We start from the raw sequence: 25,376 nt of genomic DNA, 5'->3' as shown, positions 1-25,376 counted from the left end.
TATGTGTGAATTGCTTTTATTTTACAGATTTACTAAACACCAACAGTAACTTTTTAACCACATCTTAGAACTATTATATAAATTGTCGTAAAAGGAAAAGAGATGCATGTTTGTAGTCTTAATTATACTAGTAGAATATGATACATATAAAATCGGTACCTATTATACATATACGGGAAGGATGCGGCAGGTTTTCAATACATTTTAACGTAGACCTTTAAAAAATATATTTTTAGAAATAAATTTCCTAATAAATTAATTTAATTTTATTGTAATGGGTTTGAAAATTTAATTAAATTATGTTTCGAATTTGAATTTCAATTTTTCATTCTATGTCTTGAAATGTATGTATTATTACGTTAATTATTTCGTAGAAATTTCTTTATAAACCCATCAAGTGCCTTAGTGAACAATTATATTGTTTTATAATAAAAAATATGTTTGTTACATTCATAAGAATTTAAGAAAAGCTAAGATAAAAAAGGTTTTAAAACATTTCTCTATCTAGTTCCGGTTCAAAGTGAAATTTTTCGTATATATCTGTCGGAGCAATAGTGCTGGTATCAGCTGTCATTGTCATTACAATTATTTAATATAATAATTAAATAACCTCAAAACCAAGTTAGTTCAAAACTGTTCTGTGGTTTAGTTTATTTGCCAAAAAAAATCGAGTTTTACCTTGCAGCTGTTAATAACGTTATTGCTCCAGCATATAATACGTAATATTTGTAAGAATCTGCCGCATCCACATAAAAACCTACTTTACATATTAAAAATGCAATTTGACATAGACAGGTACAAATGGCGCGTTCATTTATGAGTGGCACATTGACTTAGGCCATATATTACAAATAGTCAATTGCAACCCAGCCTTACAATTGACAGTTATCGAAGTTAATACTAGAGTATTAAATAAAATGCGTAAGGGCGTGTCAGTCGTTTTGTTTAAATTTCTTCTGAAGCAACTCGCTGAAAAAAATTCATTAAAAGTTATTTTCATTTATTCACCACTGTGTGAACATTGTTCTTTTTAAGAAGCAGACAAACCCTGTTTTAAATAAAAATAAATCAATTCAGAAAGCTCGTGAGTTGGAAAACTTTTATCACCTCCATTAGCTCTTTTTAAAGGAGTTTTTATAGTATTAGGTAGGAAATAAGAGAAAGATGACAAATAAAAGTACATAATCGTATAGACATAATCGAATGTAACACGCACTGAACTATCGTTTAAACTTTTGTTAATAATTTAATATTCATACCATTAAGTGCCATAGTTTTAGCTTCGATAGTAAATCTTCATCCAACATTGGTTTGGCTTCCGGTAACTTTGATGCAAAATCAAGTGGTACTTCTTCACTGCTTCTGCAAGTGTAATTAAAAATATTAAGCTAATACTATGCAAGCCTAATAATAATAGCATTTAATTAAAAAACTTTATACTAAATATATTAATCTGCGATTTATTTTATATCCAACTATAGGAGATTTAAGTTGATTATTGTTTTCATCTTTAGCGCCATCTGTGTATCATACTACAAACTACTATAGCACAAAAATTCGAATAACCTACTCGAGTCGGTGAGCGTTCGGTGCATTGTTTTCAAAAACCACTCGATAGATGTCACTTGAATCTTCTTTTTTAATTTCGGAGTTTTGGTCATGGTTCTGTAAATTAAAAAAATAAATTATAGTTTAGTTAAGTTCAAATATTTATACAGCATACAGAACGAGAGTCATCACATCGTACTTAGGACATTTTAACCTGTTTCTTGTACATATTAATAATGTATGAGTAACAAAAATAACGTACCATATCATCGTTTGCAGCAATTTGCCGAAGCATTTTCGTGATGTACCAATCTGGGGGTGTTGCTGGGGCTGTCGCTGCTGGTTTTCCGGATCGTTTGCCATGAGCTGAAAGTAGAAATTATATTTATAAATGGGGGTCAAAACAATATTGATAATTCATACATTTTACTATCAAAGTGATACAAGAGTGATCAATATGTAGTTACTTTGTCGCTTATCATATGGTTATTCTTAATTTATATTATAAAAAAATTTTTAGAAGCCAAATAAAATATTAAATTAAATTGGTCATCTTAGTCAAAGTCAAAGATGGTATAGATTAAACCAGTACAAAGCCGCGCCGGTCGGCGTGGCAAAATATAATTTGGATCAAACCAGAAACCATTTCCGCATTAAAAAGATAATCCCCTTACATTTTCGATTGGTATTAGATTGAAACAATTAATGGATTAAATACGGTTTTGGAACCTTTATTGTACAAGGTTCAAAGTGTATTTTTAATATAAAGAAAACTATAAACTACATTTCGAGATATTCCCTTTAGCTGCCATGAGTACATTAAAATACCGTACCGTACCGTACCGTAATAGGATTAGTATTTTGCTTTTGCTTCGAACACATGGAAAACGACTATACAATTTTAATACCAATTTTATTAATTGAATATTGTAAATTTGTTGAAAACTGTGACAACCATTTTACTGAATTTTCTATACATATAAATATAACATTAAGGTACTCAAATTAAATTGACGTGACGGGGTCTTTAGAATAATAATGTTATTGTCTCTACTATTTAATTAGATCCTCCGTTAAGCTATTAAAAGAACCTCTTTTTCATGTAGAAGCTACGATCAGCTACGCCGTTTGCAAGGCTCTCAATGTGATGCTGAGCATATCATAGAATCCAAGTTTACGATCAAAATTGTGAACTATATAACAATTATAGTTCACCGTAGTATTATAATTGTTACCATAGCAACCATGTTTGTTAAAATCCTTGCACCCACAATGTCATTAGAAACGACGTTACCTGTTTAATAATAGGATTACGGGCTGTTTTTAATTCATTAGGCTCAGAATTAATATTCATACGACATGTTTAAGCGGGAACACCGTGTTACTGATGAGTTTAAACCTCCGCCATTTTGTTTTATATCACATTAATCATTCTAAAAATAAGAGGTTTTATTTGAGGATGTCATATTTATTTCACATTAATTATATATGCACGAAAGGAAATAATATTTTAGGAAATCATATTACATAAAACATCGACTACAGAATAGAATAGATTCTCATTTGCTAACCTTGAACTAACACCTTATATACTGGTTTATTCCGACAAAGAACTTCAGTAAAATGTTGCGGATAAAAATGAATGTGATTCGCAAAGGTTGATATGGGCGCTCCACGAATTGGATCTCTTAGAACTGTCAAATGTGGAATCAACTACACAGGCGCGTGCTACCGATACAGTGAGAAACTTTGCGAGAAAGTGAGGGTAGGCTTGTGTAGTGAACTATTAACTATCAGCCTATCCTTGCAATTAAGTAAGGACGAAAAAGTCCAATCTTATATAAATTTTGTGGAATATTTAAACTCGAATTGAGCATTATTGCATTTGTATTCAATTCACATTAATAGAATTAAAAAAATCCTAGAATGCACGTAACGAAGTTCTATGGAACCTGCTTCGATCCGAAATAATAATTCAGAAACATTGATCTTTTAACATTCAGAATATAGGATAGACTATAAAGAATTTGATTTTGTTTTGGGTTGGACATTAAGTCAAGTAAGTCATAAATGTTAAAATGTATAGATATATTTTAGAAAGAAGTCTACCCCTTCCCTCCCTTTTGAATGAAAATAAAAGCCTTTACCTTCATAAATATGATTATTGTTTCATACAAAAATATGAAATTCATACATAAATGTAACAGGTATGTTTTGAAATTTGTTACGTAGAAAATAATACATAAAAAATACATTCCACACATAATCTTCGTAGAAGTAGTACTCAGTATATACTTGTATATGCTAGTATCTTCGGAACCTTGCCTAAAGGGACTCCTTTTAATAATATTTTTTAATAATTAAATTTTAAGGTTAGTTATTAGATATATTTTTAGTTTGTAATTGTATATTAATATTTTCTAAATTGTATAGTGTGTATCTCACTTAATATATTCCCTTAGGTTCTTGTATATTAATATTTGTTTCGTGACATGAATTTTTAATAATTTTTCAGCGTTTTGATGAAGGTATTAAAAATCTTAGATATTAATTAAATGACACATCAGTACCTCTATAATACATAGCTTTTTCCTAAGATATATGAATTCATTATTTCATCTTGTAGTCCTTTGTGCCCGAAAGCTAAATCCATTTTGATTAGTGCGAGTACAACTGATTATTAATTGAGGATGAATAGTGGCACTGTAAATTCAGTTATCGGTTAGCAAGTTTGTAAAACAAATGTATGGGTTCGAAAATGGATTAATAGAAGACCCATTTATGGCGCAAACTGCCAATGACCGAAGAGTACTGCTGCCTATCAGACGTGTTTTGGCAGGCACGCTCCGAGTGAGGGAATAGGGACGTACTTCTCTATCTTCTTCTAATCACATTACTATGCAGGCTTCTAATCACCTGCAGTAATCAGTCGCTGTCCATACTTTTTTTGTCCTAATTACTAAACACCTGTACCATTCGCGAATCAAAGTGAATTAAGGTCTTTAAGCCAAGTGATTTTTGGGCCTTAGATTTTGATGGTTTTAACATGAAATTTTCCTGAATTGTTTTTGTAAGCATTGTGTATTTAGCATATAAAATTCTACTCAGCCAAGGCTTGAGCAGACAACATTTTTAAGTATTTTAGTATGTTTTTGATTTACTGGCAAAAAGTAGGATGACAATTAAGTATACAATTAGCTATTGACATGCAATATAAGCAATTGTATCACGGAAACCTAACCAAAGTAACTAGTCGCGAAGCTCCGAAAAATTATATGATAAATCCAATTTCCGGATTATTATCTAAATTTTGTTTCGTAACTAGCGAGCTCGTTATCGTTATATTCCAAGCAATGTACACAAAACCTCATGAATTTCTTAATTTGTTGGTGATGACTGAAAATCTTAGTTGTGTTGACTTTATAACGAAAAGGCGTACCGGGAGACTTTTTTTAAATAATATATTAAAGCTCCAAACCTAACTCAGTGTACGAATCCCAGCTGTTACGCCATCCGACATTTATTTCTATGTCAAACTAACTTTAACTTATATGGTGAAACAGCCACGCCTTAGATCCTAAGATTCAATTTGAATCAGGCACAGAAAACTGACCTATTTATATATTACAAAGAAACTAGTTTTCTATTAAAACAGATAAATATATCCACATAATAGATTAGCTTTAGAATTTGGTTAACGATAAGGATCGTGTAGTAGTAGTTAGTTCCGGTTTCAAGCATTGTACACACAATGATACTTCCTCTTAATTAGCCGTACTACATCATAGCAGTAGTGGAATAATAGCTTGATAGTACCATTTGTAACATAATAATGTCGTCGTTATAAACAGTATTGAAATTCACTTTCGTGGGCCATGTTATTTATTATTTATTTATTTCAGAAATACACACATCTTTACAGCCTATGCCCATACGACGATGTGGCGAAACATTCAACAAAATACAATAATGTACATAAAAAATTGAACACATAATATACATAATATCGCTACTGTGAATTCACTCTGCGAACATACAAATATGTCGACAGTATCGGAGAGTTCTTGCCTTTGATATTGCGAGTAACCTAGGCCTTCGCCGTCGCACATATCCCTTAGGTATATAGGTAACAGCACTGTATGTGGCAATAAAATCAGGGAACTCTGTGTATCTATACCAGTTTTAGGAAGGAATCACAACTGTAATGTTAAAAACAAGGCGATAGACTGTCAATAGACTTGCTCATTTAAACAAGATTATTAGCAATAAAGTCTCCAGGTGTAGAGACACCAATACCGGGTATGCCGAATAGAGATTAATGAAACTGCTGCAGAAAACAAATGTGTTTTAACCTATTTTTTTACAACGTGATTTAAAATAGGTTATCTAAAGCTACTTGCACATCTATTTGATTGAATTTATAATTGCAAGCGAGTTGCTTCACAATGCATTGGAGATTTGAACGTGGGAGAAATGAAAACAATCGGAAAAAGTTAAAAACGAAAACTAGGTAATCAACAGTACAAGTTGCTAATGTTCATTTGGAAAGAAAAACCAATTCGAAAAAACCTGTATATTTCCTTAGAATTATTCTAACACACTATTTGGGTTTTAATAATTTGTTAAATTTAGATTCATACTAATATTTCCCAAACGCTGTAGGTCGTAAACTTAGTGTTTGAATGTTTTTACTACTTAATATATTTGGTAGATAAAACATCTAAATCGCGCAGTTAATAAAAGATAAAACACAAAAATAATTGTATCCTAGACGCCGAAACTTTATGACAAACAGTAAGACAATTTAGAGTACAGTACTTTTAGTATTAAACAAAAAAAAAACTAAATTAAGCCTCGGAAATAAAATTAACGTTGTCGGAAATAAAATTTATTTATATATGTATTTACGTAATATAGATTCACACCATACATTATTGAGCTGCACCCAATCAGATATTCCCCTACAAGAAGTATGGGAATGTGCAAGTGGCGTTGACATAAGGATTTACAGGCAGCTCATCATCGATAAGCGATCTTTGATAACCCTATACGATCTATCGTCGCAATGAGCTTAATATGACAATGATTACTTGCAATTTCATAATGACAATTATTACGTGTTATCTGTGACGTAAAATGACTACTTTATGTAAGCTTTAAATAAAAGATACATCAGTTGCGCTAAAACCTTTATAGCCTCAGATTTCTGTATAGGCCTATTGGCCAATCTAACACACCGTCCTTATTAACCTAGGGTCCTTCAAAAAAAGAGCGTGCCAATTCTTAAAAGGCAGGCAACGCACTCGCGAGCCCTCTGGCATTGAGATGGTCCATGGGCGGCGGTATCACTTAACATCAGGAGAGCCTCCTGCCCATTTGCCCCCTGTTCAACAAAAAAAAATTACCGTCGACTTTGAGTCTAAAGCAAGCCAGTTTCCTCACGATCTTTCTCTTTACCGTTTGAAGGAATGTTATACATACACACAGATAGAAAGTCCACTGGTGCACGGCCGGGGCTCGAACCTACGACCTCTGAGATGAGAGTCGCACGCTGAAGCCACTAGGCCAACATACGTATATAATAATAATAACAAACAACGCTTTGTTGCCCAAGTTTCTAAATAAATGTTATAAAAGAATTTCTTATATATCCAAATAAAGTAAATAAAACCATACAAATCATATTAAAATATAAATTTCAAATAGCTTTTTAATTATTTTAAAATCTGGTATAAGTTAAAATCTTAAGATAGGACACAGTTGAACTGTCATTTTCATGCAAAAGGTCTATCCACATACTCCGATCTGACCCACCATGGATAGCTTGTATCAACAGATGGCTACAATCCGTCGATTGGTTATTGGCACACTTTATCAATATTTGGATTAAGATGTATATCTCCGATGGTAAAAATGGATTGAGATAGGTTATTGGGTTTGAACATGACACTCAAATTTGTCTGTAGTAGATATTTAACTTGTTATTATATCATCAAATATAATTAAATGTTTCTAAAAATGACATACATGCCATATTATGTCACTTTTATAGATAGTATCATCATATAGTAGTAGTATATGTACTTACCTCCCCAACATGAATGTCCGTAGCTTAGGCAGGATCCTGAAATTAAATATTAAAAGGTATTATTTTCTTGTAGATAAAAACCACTTATAAAAGACAAATAAATATATGATGTTTCAGAAGTCTGTGATGAAATTTATAATATCTATAAATATATAGGTATATACATACATCAAGTCAGAAATTAAATATTTTTTATTAGACATTTTATGTTTCAATGGATGAATCTTCGTCTATTTTGTTCCACTTTCACTTGCCTAAACTCAGTAAGATTGTTATTTTTACTGGTGTATTCTATAAACCCAGCGCAAGAAATCGACTGGAATATTTACTTAAAGTTTACTTAAAATCCAAACAACTAACACTATAGTCTTGAAGATATTATTTTTATTTTCTGTAAAAAAAATTAAAATATTGTGGATTTTTTCTTTGTGAACTTTTCCACGAACTGTCCCAGCACTAATACGTAATCCATATATATTTTTTTCCTGTAAAATATAATGAACGTGCTATAAATCCTAAATTACACGATTACGTTAGACCCAGACAAATCTGATACTGTTACTATGAAAATTTTTAATACACTAAAGCAAATCCATTGTACTTCTACTTTATACTGAGTAGGTGAATATTATGATGCACTCAGTTCATATTAGCCCATAAACGCATCACGTGCATTACGGGAGTGGCTACGATCTAATAAGACACTAACTTGCCCCATTGCCTTGTTGGAATCCTTAGATAGTTGATTTAAAGGTTCTTTAAAAGGGAAACAATATTTGTAAGATTCACATAGATAATGTTACACAGGGAATATGGTAAATCATTTTCTGTTCTTAAAATATTCTTAATACAAAAATGATAATGAACTAAGATTCTACAACAATGATACGTAGTGAGACTATTTCATAAACTAAAAAAAATTGTGATGGTTCAGTACCCATAGGGTATTTTTCATTAAAAATTATTTTGGTCTACCATTTATATAATTTTTAAACTTCGAAGGCATTAAAAGTAATGAGTAAGATTTTCTGTTCTTAAAATATTCTTAATTCAAAAATGATTTTGATTTTCTTTAAGATTTTTACGTTAATAATGTTTCATTTTAATTCAAAAATTTTAATCTGTCTCGGTTCAATCATTTAAATCGTCCAATCCTAGTTTATAAAACTTGAAAATACAATGTTATAAAATTGGGTTTCTAGTTTTTTGTTAAATAAGGATAAATAGGCTGCTTTTAGGTTTTAAACAAAATTTAAAACCAACTAAAGGTTTAATGTTTAATTTGTGAAAGTTAATAATTACGTGAATTCATCGAAGGTTCGTGTTGTTATTATAATTAGGTATGTAGACTAGGAGGTAATGACTTCATTTCAAGCCAGACTTTTTCATTCAAAAACGAGTTTTCAAAAAAGAGGTTTCATTCTTCGAAATTTTATTATTTAAGCTGTATCCGATTGAGTTTGCACCTTAATATCAGATAAATCGGTGTTATTTCTTAAAATGGCCGCAACATTAGTATACACTGCCTCTGTTTTGAAAAAGTAACGTTGGTATGTATTATTCCGGCCTCCAATAGCATATTTATTACGTATAAAATATTTTTCTTAATACATGCACGTCGATATTACAAATAAATATTTACCATATATTTAAAAATATAGGAAAAAACATGCATCAATAAGTAACAATTTAATACGTGATAAATAATTGCCGAACTTAATCACGAATAGGAATATTTTCAATACAACAACAGTTGGTGTCCTTTATTACGTTATTTACCAGGAATTAAACCTTGACAATGCACTTCGATGAAAAGCCTGGGAGCTTATTAAATTTTCCCAGAAACGGGTGCAAGCAAGGCTACCAGTTTCCATGAAAACATTACACTATTTAATAAAAATGCAAACGCATGCATATTTCTAATTGCCTGATCGCTGCATGATAATACTTACAAGCGAAAATTTCAAATGCAGTGTAATTAATCAATAGAGGTAGCATTCTACTGTGCAATAAGCCCATGCAATTACTGTGCTGTCTCTGGCTCTGAAGTATAGTGTACTATATTTACTTCGTAATTAGCATATAAAATAATGATGAAATATTAAAAAAACACATTATGAATTGAAAATTAGATCTGTAAAAGTACAAAGAATAAAAATTCTACATAAAAATGTTTCATACAATTGTTAATACTTCGCCTTACGCATGCTATAACAAAATCGACGTGAAAATAATTGAACAATTTTAATAAACAATGTACAGAACAAATGAGCCAAGTTATTCAGCACAGTTATCGCAACATACCTCCGCGTTGGCTTCTCCATCCGTTGACTTTTTGGAATAGATTTGAAGACTTGCTACCTCTACTGTTAATTCTTTGCTCTGTGGATAAAAATTATTAAAAATCATCCTTGTGATTATCAAACTGATGTTAGAAGCAATATGTGCGTCATTTGCTACGTTTGTATTGAAATATACTTTTTTAATTGTTTTTAGGTACAACCACGAATACTGACCTCAACTGTTTCGAAGAATATTAGTTTAAATGAACTTTATTTTCATTAAAATATATAATATATAAAAATAATAATATTGAAAACCTAAAAATCAACTTCTCGAGGAGATCTAGTAAGAGAAATAGTTTGATTTTCATATACAATAGAAAATCATCCATTGCATTCATAAGTTTCATTTATTTTATATTATACTTAACATTTTGGTTTAACTTATAAGCTGTGATTTTTTCTACTTTAATTAAGATGTTAACTTAATGTAATAATATAACCGCTTAATCTATTCTGATATTATAAAGAGGACAGATTTGTATGTATGTCAGTAAATTGGGTTAAAAAAGTACTGGGCCGATTAAAAAAAAAAATTACCATTTGAATGCTACATTATCTCTGATTAATTTAGGTTAAGGATTAATATCAAAACTGTAATAATGTTACCCAAGTGTAAAAAAATATGCCTATAAAATATCTTTCATCGCATGCGCTGCGAAAACTATTAATGATAGAAAAAACATTTTTTCCAAAAATATTGAAGAACATAGTCAATATCTACAAAAACAATTTAAAAATTAATGTTCACCCGAAGCCGGGACGGGCCGCTAGTTTAATATATAATAATTGTTAGTTAACGAATCTGATACAACAATATAAAGAAAATAAATTTTTATTTTTGAGTCAAATAAAGCAAATAAAAATAGAGAAAAGATTTCAAATTTTGTATGTGACAAAACTATTTAAAAAATGCACCATTGGATTGCTCAAATATACTATATTTATTTACTTTACACGCAAAAGATATATTTAAAAATGTAACAATTAGTTTCACTTCTATTTCAACTGCTTCACTCTCAACTTTATATCAAATTATGTTTACCTTGAAGGTTTGAATGGTCAGGTTGAAATAAAGAAAACAAATATTCGTTCAAATGTCACCCGGCATTATTAGAAATAGAATATTCTAGATAAATAAGTAGAAACAACGGAATTACTTCTGGAGCAGACGTCAAGCAGTTTAATATCTTTTTAAACGTTTATTGAGTGGAACGAGGAATTGGCTTATTTGAAAGCCGATTACATGACAGGAATTGTCGTGTCGACAAATAACCTTATGGTTTTGTTAAATTGTCGTTTTGTATTGTATTTGAAGGGTCTGTTTCACAATGTATGGATAAAGTACCAAATAGCTATGCAACACATAAATTATTCGGAAGATAAAAGCAAATAAGAAACTTCAGTTTTCATGACTATTTGACAGTCGTGAAACGCAACAGTAGTGTTTATCCTACAAATAAGTAATAAATAGCTTATTTGGAACTTATTCGGACATTGTGAAACAGACCCTAAATAAACATAACTGTTGCGGCTAAGTGATTCCCAGCCCGGAAGTTAAGTACCAACGAGACAACAATTGGATTTGGATACGGGTGTCAAGTAAAACATTGAAGATTGATGTATCTTCAATTCAAAGGCAAAATTATCATATTAAATAAAATAATACTTTATAATATTAGACTACCTACTGACATCGGTATATATGCAACCGTTACCTACCTTACCTAAAATTGTATGACATATACTCAAGATTGGAACTATAGAGTTCATGTTTGTTTTGAACCTTTAGGGCCTGTTTCACAATGTCCGGATAAGTTCCAAATAAGCTATTTATTACTTATTGGTAGGATAAATAGTATTTTTGCGTTTCACGACTGTCAGTTAGTGCTATACGTCATGAAATGCGAAGTATATTATTGGGAGCTTTTATCTTATATAATAATTTATGTGTTGCATAGCTATTTGGGCTTTGGCACTTTAACCATACATTGTGAAACAGGTCCTGAGTCTTTAAGAGCTTTTTGTTTTTTTTCTTAGCCAAGTATATGTAGTAGATGGTGATCAATCTGTGTTTTAATAAATGTATATAAAAGTCCATTGGTGCCGTGATTCAAACGCAGAGTCCAAACCAACCAGATGGATGGATCAAGTGAAAGACTCTTCGCCCTCAAAACTATACATTGCTATAAGAGAAGTGCTGGACGGCTGGAAATAGACAAGGAGAAACCTGGATCCGATCCAGGTTTTTCCTTGTTGACCACGAGGTGTGACACTCAGACATGAAATACCGCCGTAAGAAGTAATAGTTTTTTACTTTTATATTTGTCTCTGTGCAATAATTATTAGTTACTCTGTGCACGCGTGCTGACCTGCCCCAACATTCATGTAAATGCTAGTAATATGTGATTATAACGAAGTTCACAACCTTTCACCATTGATTATACTTTTAAGTTAATCAGGCTGGCAAACAATTGTAGTTTCGAATAGACAATGGGCTTTTTGCGATCGTTTATTTTTTACGGCACAAGCCTTCAATATCCTAGCCCAATTATGTTTCTCTGAAATTGAAATCCGGAATAAAATGAACTAACTAACCGGTGATTGTATTTCGTGATTTGTTTTGTCTTCTAAGTAACGTACTGTTTTTCTTTATCAGGGTTGCATGGAAGAGATCGGTTGTTAGCGACAAGGACCGCTGCCTTCCTCCATTTAAATTACCTATTTGAATATACTTTTGCGATTTGTCAGCAAAGCTAAGCTTCCAAAAATAGTACAAAAACAATTTCAAGCATACACAATGTGTGCGTAATATTCGTAAAAAGAGATAAATCAAAGAGGGGGGGGGGGGGGGGCCATTTGCAACGAAGTGATAATTGGTCAATTGTGAATGCTTAAGAAAAGATTAAAATAGAGTCCATAAAATAATCGGATTTTTATTTGTTCCTAGGAAATTTAAATAACAAATTCATTTTATAAAAATCACGGATTAAGTCTGCGCCATACAATTAATTACTGTAGGAGAAATGTTTGTCCGGTCGTAAAACGAACGAGCACCAATCATATTAAGGTTTTAATGCCGACATAAAATATAGCCTCAAATATTTACTAAATCGTATACAGTTTTATAGATTAGGCTAAAGAACTAAAAGTTCAAGAAGATTTTATCAAAAAGAACATAAATCAAATAGTAAAGATTATTAAAAGTAAATTAATTTTGACAATTGACTATAAAGATCAGATTAGAAAAAATACAGTTTTTAAATTTCGAATTTTTAGACACCTAGATAGATTATATCTAAACACAAGCGCTTCGAGGCGAGCTTTCGAGTTTCATTTAATTATTATAATAAGCGGGCCGTTAAGTTTCCATTGGATATTGAATTTCCATAACTCAAACGATTGTGCATTGCAACCGTTTAGTTTCCAAGTGTTCAAACGCAGTTCAATGAAATTAATAAATGTGATTTTATTATCAGTACAGACTCAATGCCAAGAATTTACAATTTCTTTTGAGGTTCAAAGATACTTCTTAATACAATTGTTTATAAATAAATAAAATAAATCAGTGGCTCTACAACCTCTTGAGGTCTTGGCCTCAGATTTCTGAATCTGTTTCATGATCATTTTTAAATCTATTAGGCAAGTAGGTGATCAGCCTCCAGTGCCTGCCACACGCCGTCGACTTTGAAGAAAATAAATAAATAAAATAAATAAAAAGTTTCTTTATTTGACCCAAAAACAAATACATTACATATATTACAACATTCATTGTGGTCAACCTTATATATAATATACATCTATGAGCACTAGCGTTTAAACTGGGCCTAGCCTGTACCTTAAACGCTAGTTTCTTCCAGTGTCATCAAGAAATTGGTCATTTAACCAATTGGAGGTGGAATCAAATTGAAATTGTTGTAGTTAGTTAGATTGGTGTAAGTGTGAAATTCGACAAAATATTTTTATTTTAAATCTTGTAAATGAGTGAACTTGGATATGAGATGAAGTTAGTATCGTTGTTCAGTATGGAAACTAATATTTATTATAGAGATTATATTTTTATATTAAATTACAACAATATATTATTATTAAGTCTGAAGTAAGAAATTGAAAAAGAAAAAATTAAAAACCTAATTTTATTACTTTATATTAAGAAACAAGTCTTCTACTTCATTATATTTTTGCGTTTTTAGCCATTCTTCTAGTTTTTTTTTTGCATTGATAGGTATTAAGCGGATAAATATTTAGTATTTTATTAAGCTTATTATACAATATGGGGCCTGTATAGCATTGAAATTTTTGGATATAGCTTGTTTTGAAAATACATGTAGGTTTCCTCGCGATGTTTTCCTTCATCGTTCGAGCAAATGTAAAATGCGCGCATAGAAAGAAACTCCATTGGTGCACAGCCGGGTATCGAACCTACGACCTCAGGTATGAGAGTCCCACGCTGAAGCCACTAGGCCAACACAGCTCACACAATTGTTTATAAAGGTTGTTTATCTGTGCTGAAAATATTGTATGTAGGTTCAATGTAGGTACCGGTGCTACTAGAAGTGTAATTAGACGTTAAAAAACGTAACTCTTTAACGATTAATTTAAGGAGGCATTTTTAATTCACTTTTGGATTTGTGGATGAAGACAGGTGCTTAAAGTAAGGATGTTCGACCTATCTAACTAGCGGCCGGCTCGAAGTAACGCCAGAGTTTAGGCGAGAAGTTTAATTTTTTTTAGCATTTAGATAAACTTCGTAAGCGCGCCATAGCAGTGGTTGTAGTCGTCTATCTACGGCTATCTAGCTGTTGCTTTATATCTATGGTGAATTCCCCTTATTGAGTTTGGAATAATTAGGGGTTAAAAATTAATTTGGTTTTTGTTTAAGGAACAACTCCCAAAAACTACAGAATTGATAAAGCAAAGTTTAATAAGTTACTTAACTATTAAGAGGCCGTATTAAATATTGGTCGTTTTCTTACCCGGGGTCAATCCCCAAAACTTTAAGGAATCCTTACCTTACAGAGCCTCTGTATCAACTCATGGTTTGTGAAATATCTATTTCTGAACAATGAGAGTAAAAAAAATACACGAACATTTGTAACAACTCCTTCAACTTAATTTGTTGAGATTGATAATTAATAACTTAAATAAGTTCATTGTGGTTTTATTAATATTTAATGATATTTAAAACTCCTCCTTATCATCTTAAACTCTTAAACAAAATAGTCGGTTTAAAAGTATAAACATAATCTAATTAAATATTTTTATGACGCAACCGGAAAGTTCTTATTTTAAAGCATATGATTTGTTGTAGAAGATTAAAAAAAAAACAATAACAATTTTTGAAAAATATATGTTCCCTTTGAGTAAGCCAACCCAAAAATCTGATAGTAATCAGAACACGTACACATTAGGACAATCTAATCAAGAAACATTTACTCAAAGATGTTAGAAAGTTAGTCTGTCTTTATTGAATTCGGTAATCTGTCAAAAGTACAAAGTAATATTATCAGGTTTTGGAACTACGTGCGTTTTTTAGCTTTTTGGTATTGGTCATAAATAAAAACAACTTTTTTTCGTCTTGGCCTTAAATATCTGTATTTGTTTCTTAAAATGTTTACCATAGATAAATCGGTTTCTAATTCCAGACCACCTTGACGTCTGGCGTTCCACCACAGAGTATAACCGTGAGAGCATAAAGTAGAAGTGCGCGGCAAGAAGGTTTCATAAAGCGAACCTTCTTGCCGCGCACTTCTACTTTATGGAACAAGTTTGAATTCCAGGAAATTCCAAACCGTTATGACTAGAGAAGAGTGTACCTTAAAAGAAACGCAATTGCAAACCTCCCGGTGTTACGGGTGTCTATGGGCGGCGGTTACTTTAAGTGAAGTTTGCCTTCTGCCCGATAAAAAGTAGGTGATCAGCCATCTGCTGTGATGATATTTTTGGGTCAGTTGGTAGTATGTACGTATTTAACACTCCTTTTAAATACGTACATACGTGATTCACGTACATATCGTTAAAGGCGCACTGTAGCCGAAGATAGAATTTATATAACAAGCCAAATATAACATTTCCTAATAATATATTAATATTTTGTATTATGAGAAAATCTATTACGTTCTTTTGATAAGGATACAATATTTTTATAATGTAATATGTTCTTTTGTGAATTGAGGGGACACAAATTAACTTTATTGAGATTAAGTTAACCTAAGGACGTAAAATTATATTGAACCAATGGTAGTTTGGGTTTTTAATATCGTAGTTACAATAGTGGAATATAGAAAAAAGGAATTTGATTAGTAAGTTATAATCTTATCTTATAATATTTTCATTCCATTGGATATTCTTTGACGGAAATAAACGCGATTATATTATGGTTGAAGTAATTCTTTTTAGGAATTGAGAAGGCCTCAAAACTTTGATTCAGGTAAATTTGGCGTTTACAAAATTTACTTAAAAACTCGTAAACCAATTATAATATTATGTACAGGAATAGATTTATACTTTCATAAGTAAGCACAAAATTCCTAGAAGAGCCAATTTGAGTATTAAAATTATTTATTCCTTGAACTCTTATTAAGGTTTTTATAGAAAGAAAAGTTGCAAGGATAAACCGAAAAACCTTTATTCCTGAAAAGCAAATAGTCACTATGGTTCTAACATTAACTAATAATATGAAATAAAAGTAAATAAAGTAGAAGTAGAAAAGCCCATGTTAAGAAAATATGTTTCTTTTTCGCAATCAGACCTTTTAAAATTCGTCACAACATAAAGCTATCATACTAATAACATAATAAGGGTATTAAAGGTGGAGCGTAATTGCCTCTAAGGAAAATTGTGCCAGTTGCAGTAAATAAGCTGGTTATAAAGACTATTTTTTATTTTAGCTTTTCTGAATTATTTATTTTGATATTTTCCTGCGATTCCGTCTATATTAAATTAACATTGAATTGTAATAAATATATCTTATAAATTCATTATAGCAAACTATACATTTCGATAATTTTAAAATGCTTTTTAGTTATAAGAACCTAGGAGTTTTGCACGATTGAAAATTAATTTTTAAAGAAGAAAATATACCCTATGTATTAACCGGATAATTTTGCACTCTAATGGTAAAATATTCCTGAAGCCAGTCCGATATTTTATTAGTTAAACCTTTTTTAGTTAAGTCAACAGCTTTTTACAGAGTTTTAAAAACACGAGAAAGTAGACTTTAAATGAAGGAGTTTCTTTCGTATTGTACTTGATCTGAAATATTATTATTTATTTTTTATGACTATTATTATTCTTTATAATATCTAAAAATATCTTCCAGTATTTCATAAAGGACATTTATATTAGTAGTGTATTTTATAAAGACAAAACATGCTACTATGTTCAAATCCATAACACCGCAGTGGCAAGTCGTTATCCAATTGTAAGTGTCTTTTTTTGTTACATCGTAATTACCCTTTATTGGGATGTTAATACTAGAAATTTCGAGTATTGAAACATTCAACAGAGTTGGTTTTAGCTAAAAATAAAATAAACTGTTCAACAAGAAATACTTATTAAAGTACTGATTTCAGTTGAACAAAGTCAACAAGTTCACAATTATTTTCCTTAAATCAAAATTGAAACTTTTCTGACACGTGACTACTAACAAAAGACATTGTTTTCTGTGAATACTTTTAATTTGTTTTCAAAGAGTTTTTCATTTGAGAGGAATTATGCGCAGCCCAGCAGTATGGTGTTTTGGGGTGAAGATTTTAGTACAAAATTTTTATTGCAACGCTTTGCTTTTACATCTATTGCAGACCCGTAAGAGAGAACCCAATATGTTAACGACCTAAGATTTTTATACACTGGAATAATAAATATCTATCTATCGATATTCAATTCTCAAAAAAAACTTTTTTGACTCTGCTTCCACGGCTAAGAAGTGTCGAACATTCGACGCATACCAGAGCGAAAAGTAAATGAAAATTTCGTATAAATAGCATATATTGAGAACGGACAACCTCATATATTGTTGTTTGCCATGGACCTCCAAATCTTAAAAGAACATCTGAAAATTGAGTAAAAGGTATTTTTTAGACAACAAGTGTTGACCAAAAAATGAGTGGTGGAGGTGGAGTAATGGCTTGGCTCCACCAAATTATGATAGTAAGATTTCTATTTCTGTTTGTTTTATGTATTCGTTTTTGAATTGATTTTTTTTCATTTCATCTTTATACTTATCTAAGTAAAGGGATTTTATTTGTAGTGTCCTTCAGGTCAAGTTAGATTTTGGTGATTTGTACTTTTCGTTTCTTTATAATTTTAGCAAAAAAAAAAACAATAGAACTACTCATCCATGTAATATTCTCTGAATTAAAAAAATTCGGTAAGCATCAATAATGGCTAAGAATATTCGAGATGGATAAATTACCTGAAGCTCCTTCAGTAAGGCAGATGATAAGCAGAAGTGATAGGCAGGCTGTTGCGGCCGCGCTAGGCAGGTATGCTCTCGTTGTCTTCTGCATTGTTCTTACTGTGTTTACTGCAACAAATATTTCTTTTTAAACGCTTGTTGATTATTCCGACTAAGGTAAAGGAACCTGACCATTTAGCTAAATTAAAGAACCTATTGGCAGTGCACATAACAAGAAGTTTAAAGAAAAGTGGAGTTTTAAAGAATGTATCGTTCGAGGTACATGCCTCAAAAACAGCTAAGGAACTTTAAACTTGAAAAAGGCAGGCGTTGGAGACCTAAGCGGGAACGTAAAACAAATGAGTTACTTAGCTTAAGTTAATCTATCTATCTACATATAATATATATATAAACATTTTTTTGTTATTATTTCTCTATGATACAGCATACAAAAATACATACAACCCTTAATTTTCATCTACCCTCTACAATCAACCGTTATATTTATTTGTTAATTAAGAACTTATAACTTGATCTTTTCATACCCGAAAACCGAACAGGGTAGCAAAGCAAACTGTTCCATGTTGGTATGTACTAAAAAAATAGTACCTACGAAGTTCGCGGGAGCAGCTAGTTTATATGTTTCTATGTTTATATTTGTCGATTATAACAATAGATTGTAAACATTTCGTTCATCTTATTAATCAAACATATTTATAATATGATAGAACATAACAAAATAATGTACATTAAACTGGACGAATAACAGATACCTTGAATTGAAAATTGAGGTTCGAATTTGGAGAAATCATAAAGTAGCTCAAACTTAGTAAACAGAATAAACAGTCTATTATAACCGGTGTGTTTTGATTAAAAATAACAACATTATTATAAGATTGTTTAACCTGTGTTTGTTTCTTATGATAATAATAATAATTCCGTTAGAAATCGTGGATAAATTATTTTAGTTAGATTTGAAACTTTGGTGTTTTAGCAGAAGATTACAAACTAACTTCTATTTTAAAATTATCATCTGAACTTATTATCCTCTCTATTCTCTTCTACTTCTCTGATACTTTCTAATGTTAATTTAGTGTTTTTTAGTTCATTAGGTTAATTTAAAGTTACTTATAAGTCTAGCTAGATCTTATTTTAAAATGATGTCTTTATGCGGAGACAACTTATAACAAAAAATTAAATTAAAAACTAGGCGTCTCGTAGTATTATCTTTTAGGTAACTAAGTGTGCCAAACACTTAATAAAAAAAAAGATCAGTGGCTACAACCTCTTTAGCTTCAGATTTCTGAATCTGTTTCATGATCATTTTTCAATCTAATAGACAAGTAGATATTCAGCCTTCTGTGTCACACATGCCGGTGCTGATTTGGGTCAAAGATATGTCGGTTTCCTCACGATGTTTTTCATCACCGTTCGAGCAAATGTATATGCGTACGTAGAAAGAAAGTCCTTTGGTACACAGTTGGGGTTCGAACCTACGCCCTCAATGATGAGACTCAATGAAACCACTAGGCCAACACTGCTCCACAAATGTACAAAACATTTATGAACGTTTTTTTTACATTTCTTGAAAAGTGTCCATGGGCGGCGGTATCACTTAACATCAGGTGAGCCTCCTGCCCGTTTGCCCCCTGTTCTTTAAAAAAAATAAAAAAATAAAGTTGGGTTAGGTAAAAATGAAAAGCCTGTATTTTAACGTGTTTAAGAAGTAATTATGTAGTGGTCATTTACTGACAAAGTTCCTGTACTCTCGACATTTTATTGTTTTCAAAACGTATAAATCTTTTCTAATCGCAGACTCCGCAGAGAACTGAGCAAATGTTGTAAGTTAAGAGCTGATAGAGATAATAAAAGTTTTACGGTAAATTTGTCGAAACAGGTCCAATTTTAGAATTTATACTTCTTTTGGCGCGATGGAGAAAAATAATGAGAGTGAATTTTTACGATGCGCGCGCACACTAACAGCTAAATTCTACATCGTAAAGTTAGGTCTAGGTGGCATGGAAATAGATAACTATATTCAAGTTGTATATTCTAGTATTTTTATATTTAGAACACGTGTTTCATAACAATCAATTTCATATACGACGGTGATAGTATTTACTAATTATTTATTTATTTAAATAAAATCTTTTTAAGAAATCATTAAAAAAATTAATTGTTTGTACGATTTACTATATTGAATTAGCGAGCACATAAAGCACTATAGTACACCACGTTTCAAAGTATAATCTACCACAATTGATTGCTAACCACCTCGCTAATAATTAACCTTATATCAGACATGGCATTTATTGAAGAAAACCAAACATAATACTATTAAACATTAACGAACATACATCGCGTATAAAAATGATGTATAAGACTACATAATGTGCTTGCAAATGCAAATGTCCCTTTGCTTAATAAAACGATAATGTTACGTTGCGTTATGTAAATAAAATCATCAATCATATACTTCATAAAATCTATATTATAAATAACTCTGTAACTGAAAAAACAAATCAATTGAGTACGGTATAATGTTTGCATAGTATATTTCAATATAGTACAATAAACAATTATTTCCCTTTAGACAGTTTATAGAATAAATCACGTTCATTTAAAAAAAAAATTTGAAAAAAAAACAATTGAGTACGGTTTGATGTTTACATAGTATATTTAGTATATAGTATAATATAGTATAATAAACAATTATTTCCCTTTAGACAGTTTCTATAATAAATCACGTTCATTTAAAAAAAAAATTTGAAAAACAAACAATTGAGTACGGTTTGATGTTTACATAGTATATTTAGTATATAGTATAATATAGTATAATAAACAATTATTTCCCTTTAGACAGTTTCTAGAATAAATCATTTTAAAATTGTTTTCACTTAGACCCCAAGCGTACGTACAAAGAAATGGCATTTATCTAAACAATGGATTTGCATGTCTTTTCTATGACGTGTTCTGGCGACTAGCTTTGAAAGAAAACTATAATGTGGGTAATACACGAGATATTTAATTTAAAAGAACATTCATAAATTACAATGAATAAAAGCGATGACAAATAATTTATTTTCGCTTTGTAAACACGATAAATAATAAAACTCCACAATCCTCTATGGCCCACGGGCGTCTCAAATGGCCATTTTTACATTTGTAAAATTTATATATTTGTCTAGCCATATATGTGATATTTGTGTGCCACACTATTTTCAGGGTCTTGCCAATTTCGATTTTTCCATTAAATGTACTAGCAGAGTTATATTTGCTTATAATTGAGTATTGTGCCATAGTCTGTGTCTTATGAAATGGTTAGTAATTTCAACAAAAATTTTGAGCTCTCTGATCGCTTCACAGATATTGACATAATTAGATCGAAATTGCATACTATAAATTGCTGTATAATGTCAACGCCATATCAAATTTATATAAGGAGAGCTAATGGAATGTTGTAGGTATGTAAGACATACAGTTTTAGTTAGGGTTTATGTTAGGATAGCTTAAACCCTAGCGCGAAAAAACTATGTGTGAAATGCATTTGAATATTTTTTAGTATTTACAGGAATATACAGACGAAGTCACAGAGTACAAATTCAAATTCACGAAATGTTTATATCATCACGATTTACATTTGTGGACAAATATATTTCTTTCTTTATGTAGATTTTGAAAATAAACATCGCTTGTTATTTTTCTTTAATTTTAATTGCCTGACATGTTGTCTCCGGGCCATAATTTAGCGAATAAAATAAGAAAATTATATTTTTCTATAAAGTCACCGTGTTAAAATCCAATAATCTGATGACATTTAACAGTAAATAATTTTTGATTTTTAATCGACATTAATTGGGGAATCCCTTGAGTTAGCCGTGGAAATTGTAATTTACAAATTTGATTGATGAACAAATTTTGAGAGCAATGATAATTGAGAAATATTGATAAAATTTGTATTGTAATTGACTAACCCATTTATGTACTTAGATTTTTTATTTAACATGTGAGGGAAATAAGCTACATTTATTTACCTTTTCTCACGTAGCTGCAGGTAAGTATAGCAATCGTAGAGATGGGTGAGTGAGATGAGTGACTACAGTGAGGTATATAATATAAAGTATTGACGTTTCTAACTTACTACATGTAACTAACATGAGAAAGTAAAAATAAAAAATAAATTAGTGGTTAATTAATTAATTACTATTAATTGCAGCAGGCTTATGATGGCAGAGGTTGTTTTTATAAGTTCATGATATTGAAATCAGCTTATAAGAAATTGTTTTATCTAAATAACAGATGAGGGTATATTTATCTAATCCCGGATCTTAGACTATATTTAAATATAAAATATCAGTCAACATATACCTATTCTTGTAAGTCATAAAATGTTCGTAAATCTCGTTAATACTCGGAAAAGACCTGAACGACATAAAACAGTCTCAGCAAGATTGGTGACTTAGTCAGTAAGTCATGCTTTATTTGCATTAAAAAAAAACATAAATTTATTTTTTTAAATTTGTTAAATGTCATAACTTTCGAAATGACGTTAGTCAAAACTTATATGATTGTTAAAAAGGTCTTAAATATTTATAAATTATGTTTAGAAATTGACAATATATGTTAAATTTCAAAATAAAAATTGTATACAAAATAATTTAAAAAAAACTTGGAAATAAGTTTTTCAAAAGAGTTTTAATTACCAAAAAGCTACGTAAAAATATTAATTAGACTTCCAAATTCACATCGTCGGTGTCTATTGTACGATGTTAACTTTTGTTTATAAATTTTTAGTTTCTCTTTTACTATCTAGCTAACTCCGAAATGCTGTTGAAATATTGTTATTAAAAAAATAGGGCTTGGTGGTAGACATGTTAAAATGAAGGGTTTTTTTTTATTTTCCATATAAATAAACATCCGGAATGGGCCAGCATAAAATATTAAATCCAAGTTGTTTTAGAGAATTTTACATACATAGAAAATAAAATGTATACAGACGTTAATTTTATTTCATTATTTAAAATACGAAATAGCCATGCAATATTTTAACGACCGATATAGAAGATTTATAGAAATTTACCTCTATTAGAAATCTAACAAATTTATAGCTTGGGATGCTCCATTAAATTAATTTTGTTATTGTATAGGAATTTGTGAGTAAATTAGGACTGTTATTTTGATTTATTGAACCCTAAACATACAATTTTCTTAACCTCCATAGTAATTAATAAGAATAAAAAAAAAAAATAAGTTTCGTCTCTGTGGCAGTGTACCTTTAACGCTGACAGCATTTCCTCGCTGTATTGGGATACTTATTCGTTGAGCCAGTATCAGCTCTGGGGTCACCGATACTATCTACCAGATGCCAACTTAAATCTTTAATAATTAAGGCCTGGGCTTGAATATTTTTTGCCTGCTTTGCGGCCGGGAGTCTTTATTCTATTCTTTGTAATAGAAAATTTTGTATACAATCGGCAATGTTATTTTCTGAATTATTTCTCAATCTCAAACTGTAGGTATCCAAACTAACATATATTTACTAATAATGGTAGATTATAACTTATACATTGTTACATATTTTAACTTTTAAATCCTTTTCTAGGTTATTATATATATTGTATATTATTGTGTAAGTAAAAATTTCGAAAGTATAAAAAATATGCAAATGGAAAGTTCAGTAATCAGCAAACGCAACAAAATGGTTAAGAAAAAAGGGTTAAAAATTGGGGAAGTTAAAATAGTTTTTTCTTAAGCTTCATAAAAAAAGTAATTTTTAAATTATCTACATTTATTTAATAAAAAGGAAACATTTGTGCAACCAACTCAAAAATTTCTATATCGCTTTGGAAAGTTTTTTTACTATATGTCAAACAAAAAAAAAACATTTAAAATATTAGACATTATCATTATAAAATTATATTTTTTTATTCAATGATTTTTTTATAGCTATAATTATTGATTTTAAAAATAGAACCCACTCGTAGCCTAGCCTTAAAGTCAGAAACGTCCGCCCCAGAGTGACAAGAATTCAAATATCGAACATTAAATAAATGATTATTTAAAACACTAAAAATATTACTTACAAGTGAGGGTGTTCCACCGATGGTTGCGTCCGAAAGCTATCTAACCACGGCGTATCAGCCCCGTGCTATTTATACGTGAAACGCGCCGAGTCACCTACGTAACTTTTCATTGAGAACTTTACAACTTTTCACGCAATCGCAGAATTTTATCGCCTATTATAATTATTTGGGTATGCTTTGTATGTATTCTAGTCTATAACTATTCTAGTCTCCTACGTTCGTACGTCTTTTATATGTTTTATGTATTTTTACATTATTATATGTACTAATCAAATTATATAGTACTTCAGAAGTGCAAGGACTGTATGTACTTACATAGAAATAATTTAATAAAATTCATTACAACAACACAAGGCGAATACTTTCAGAAGGGGTGTGGAGTTTTGAAATTAGAGAAAAGTTCGAATCAATAAAGAAGTTAAACAACACTAAATTAAATTTTTAACATGTTTCAAAAATATAATTTCCTAGTTTCGTAGAGATTTCAGTCGTTAGGCCACTAGCTGCAATCCAAAGACTTCCATAGTTTTGTTGTAAATGAAAATCGTTTTTATGATTTGTAATAAATGATCATAAAGAGTTGGTGGTTATCCTTACTACCTATCTAAATGTTTAGAGTTACTTACTAGTTATATTAGGAAAAAAGAGTGAACACCCACCAGAAACCTGTCAAGATGGAACAAAAGGTAAAGCGGGGAAAGATTGGCGAGGCAAGAGACAAGACAAGAATTTGGAGATCTTCACTGCATCGGAGGTGTATTATTTTAAAAATGAACTTAATGTAATATTGAATACAGGATATATTTTTATATTTTTCGCACAACTTCAGATACATTGACTAGATGCTGAATTATTTCGTTCTCAGAAATCAACGCCACGAGAGAATCGGTGTTGACGATTAGGCAACATGTAAAGCA

At 30.6% G+C, this 25,376-nt stretch overlaps 1 protein-coding gene across 1 annotated transcript; it reads right to left on the bottom strand.

The window, feature by feature from the left end:
• On the bottom strand, positions 1 to 24,489 carry LOC110998907. The gene is made up of 8 exons (XM_022267719.2): positions 24,460 to 24,489; positions 18,395 to 18,505; positions 9,941 to 10,018; positions 7,637 to 7,672; positions 1,811 to 1,914; positions 1,571 to 1,665; positions 1,260 to 1,362; positions 1 to 969 (listed from the first exon to the last, which is right to left on the bottom strand). Exons 2-8 carry the CDS (start codon positions 18,486 to 18,488, stop codon positions 946 to 948), a joined length of 534 nt encoding a protein of 177 aa, XP_022123411.2. The 5' UTR covers positions 18,489 to 18,505; positions 24,460 to 24,489; the 3' UTR covers positions 1 to 945.
• Between the last annotated feature and the right edge of the window lie 887 nt (positions 24,490 to 25,376).

This window comes from Pieris rapae, chromosome 8 (genome assembly GCF_905147795.1).
Source record: "Pieris rapae chromosome 8, ilPieRapa1.1, whole genome shotgun sequence".
Classification (NCBI taxonomy): domain Eukaryota; kingdom Metazoa; phylum Arthropoda; class Insecta; order Lepidoptera; family Pieridae; genus Pieris; species Pieris rapae.
The sequence above is the reverse complement of the archived record's forward strand: the minus strand, read 5'-3'. Positions and strand labels throughout refer to the sequence as shown.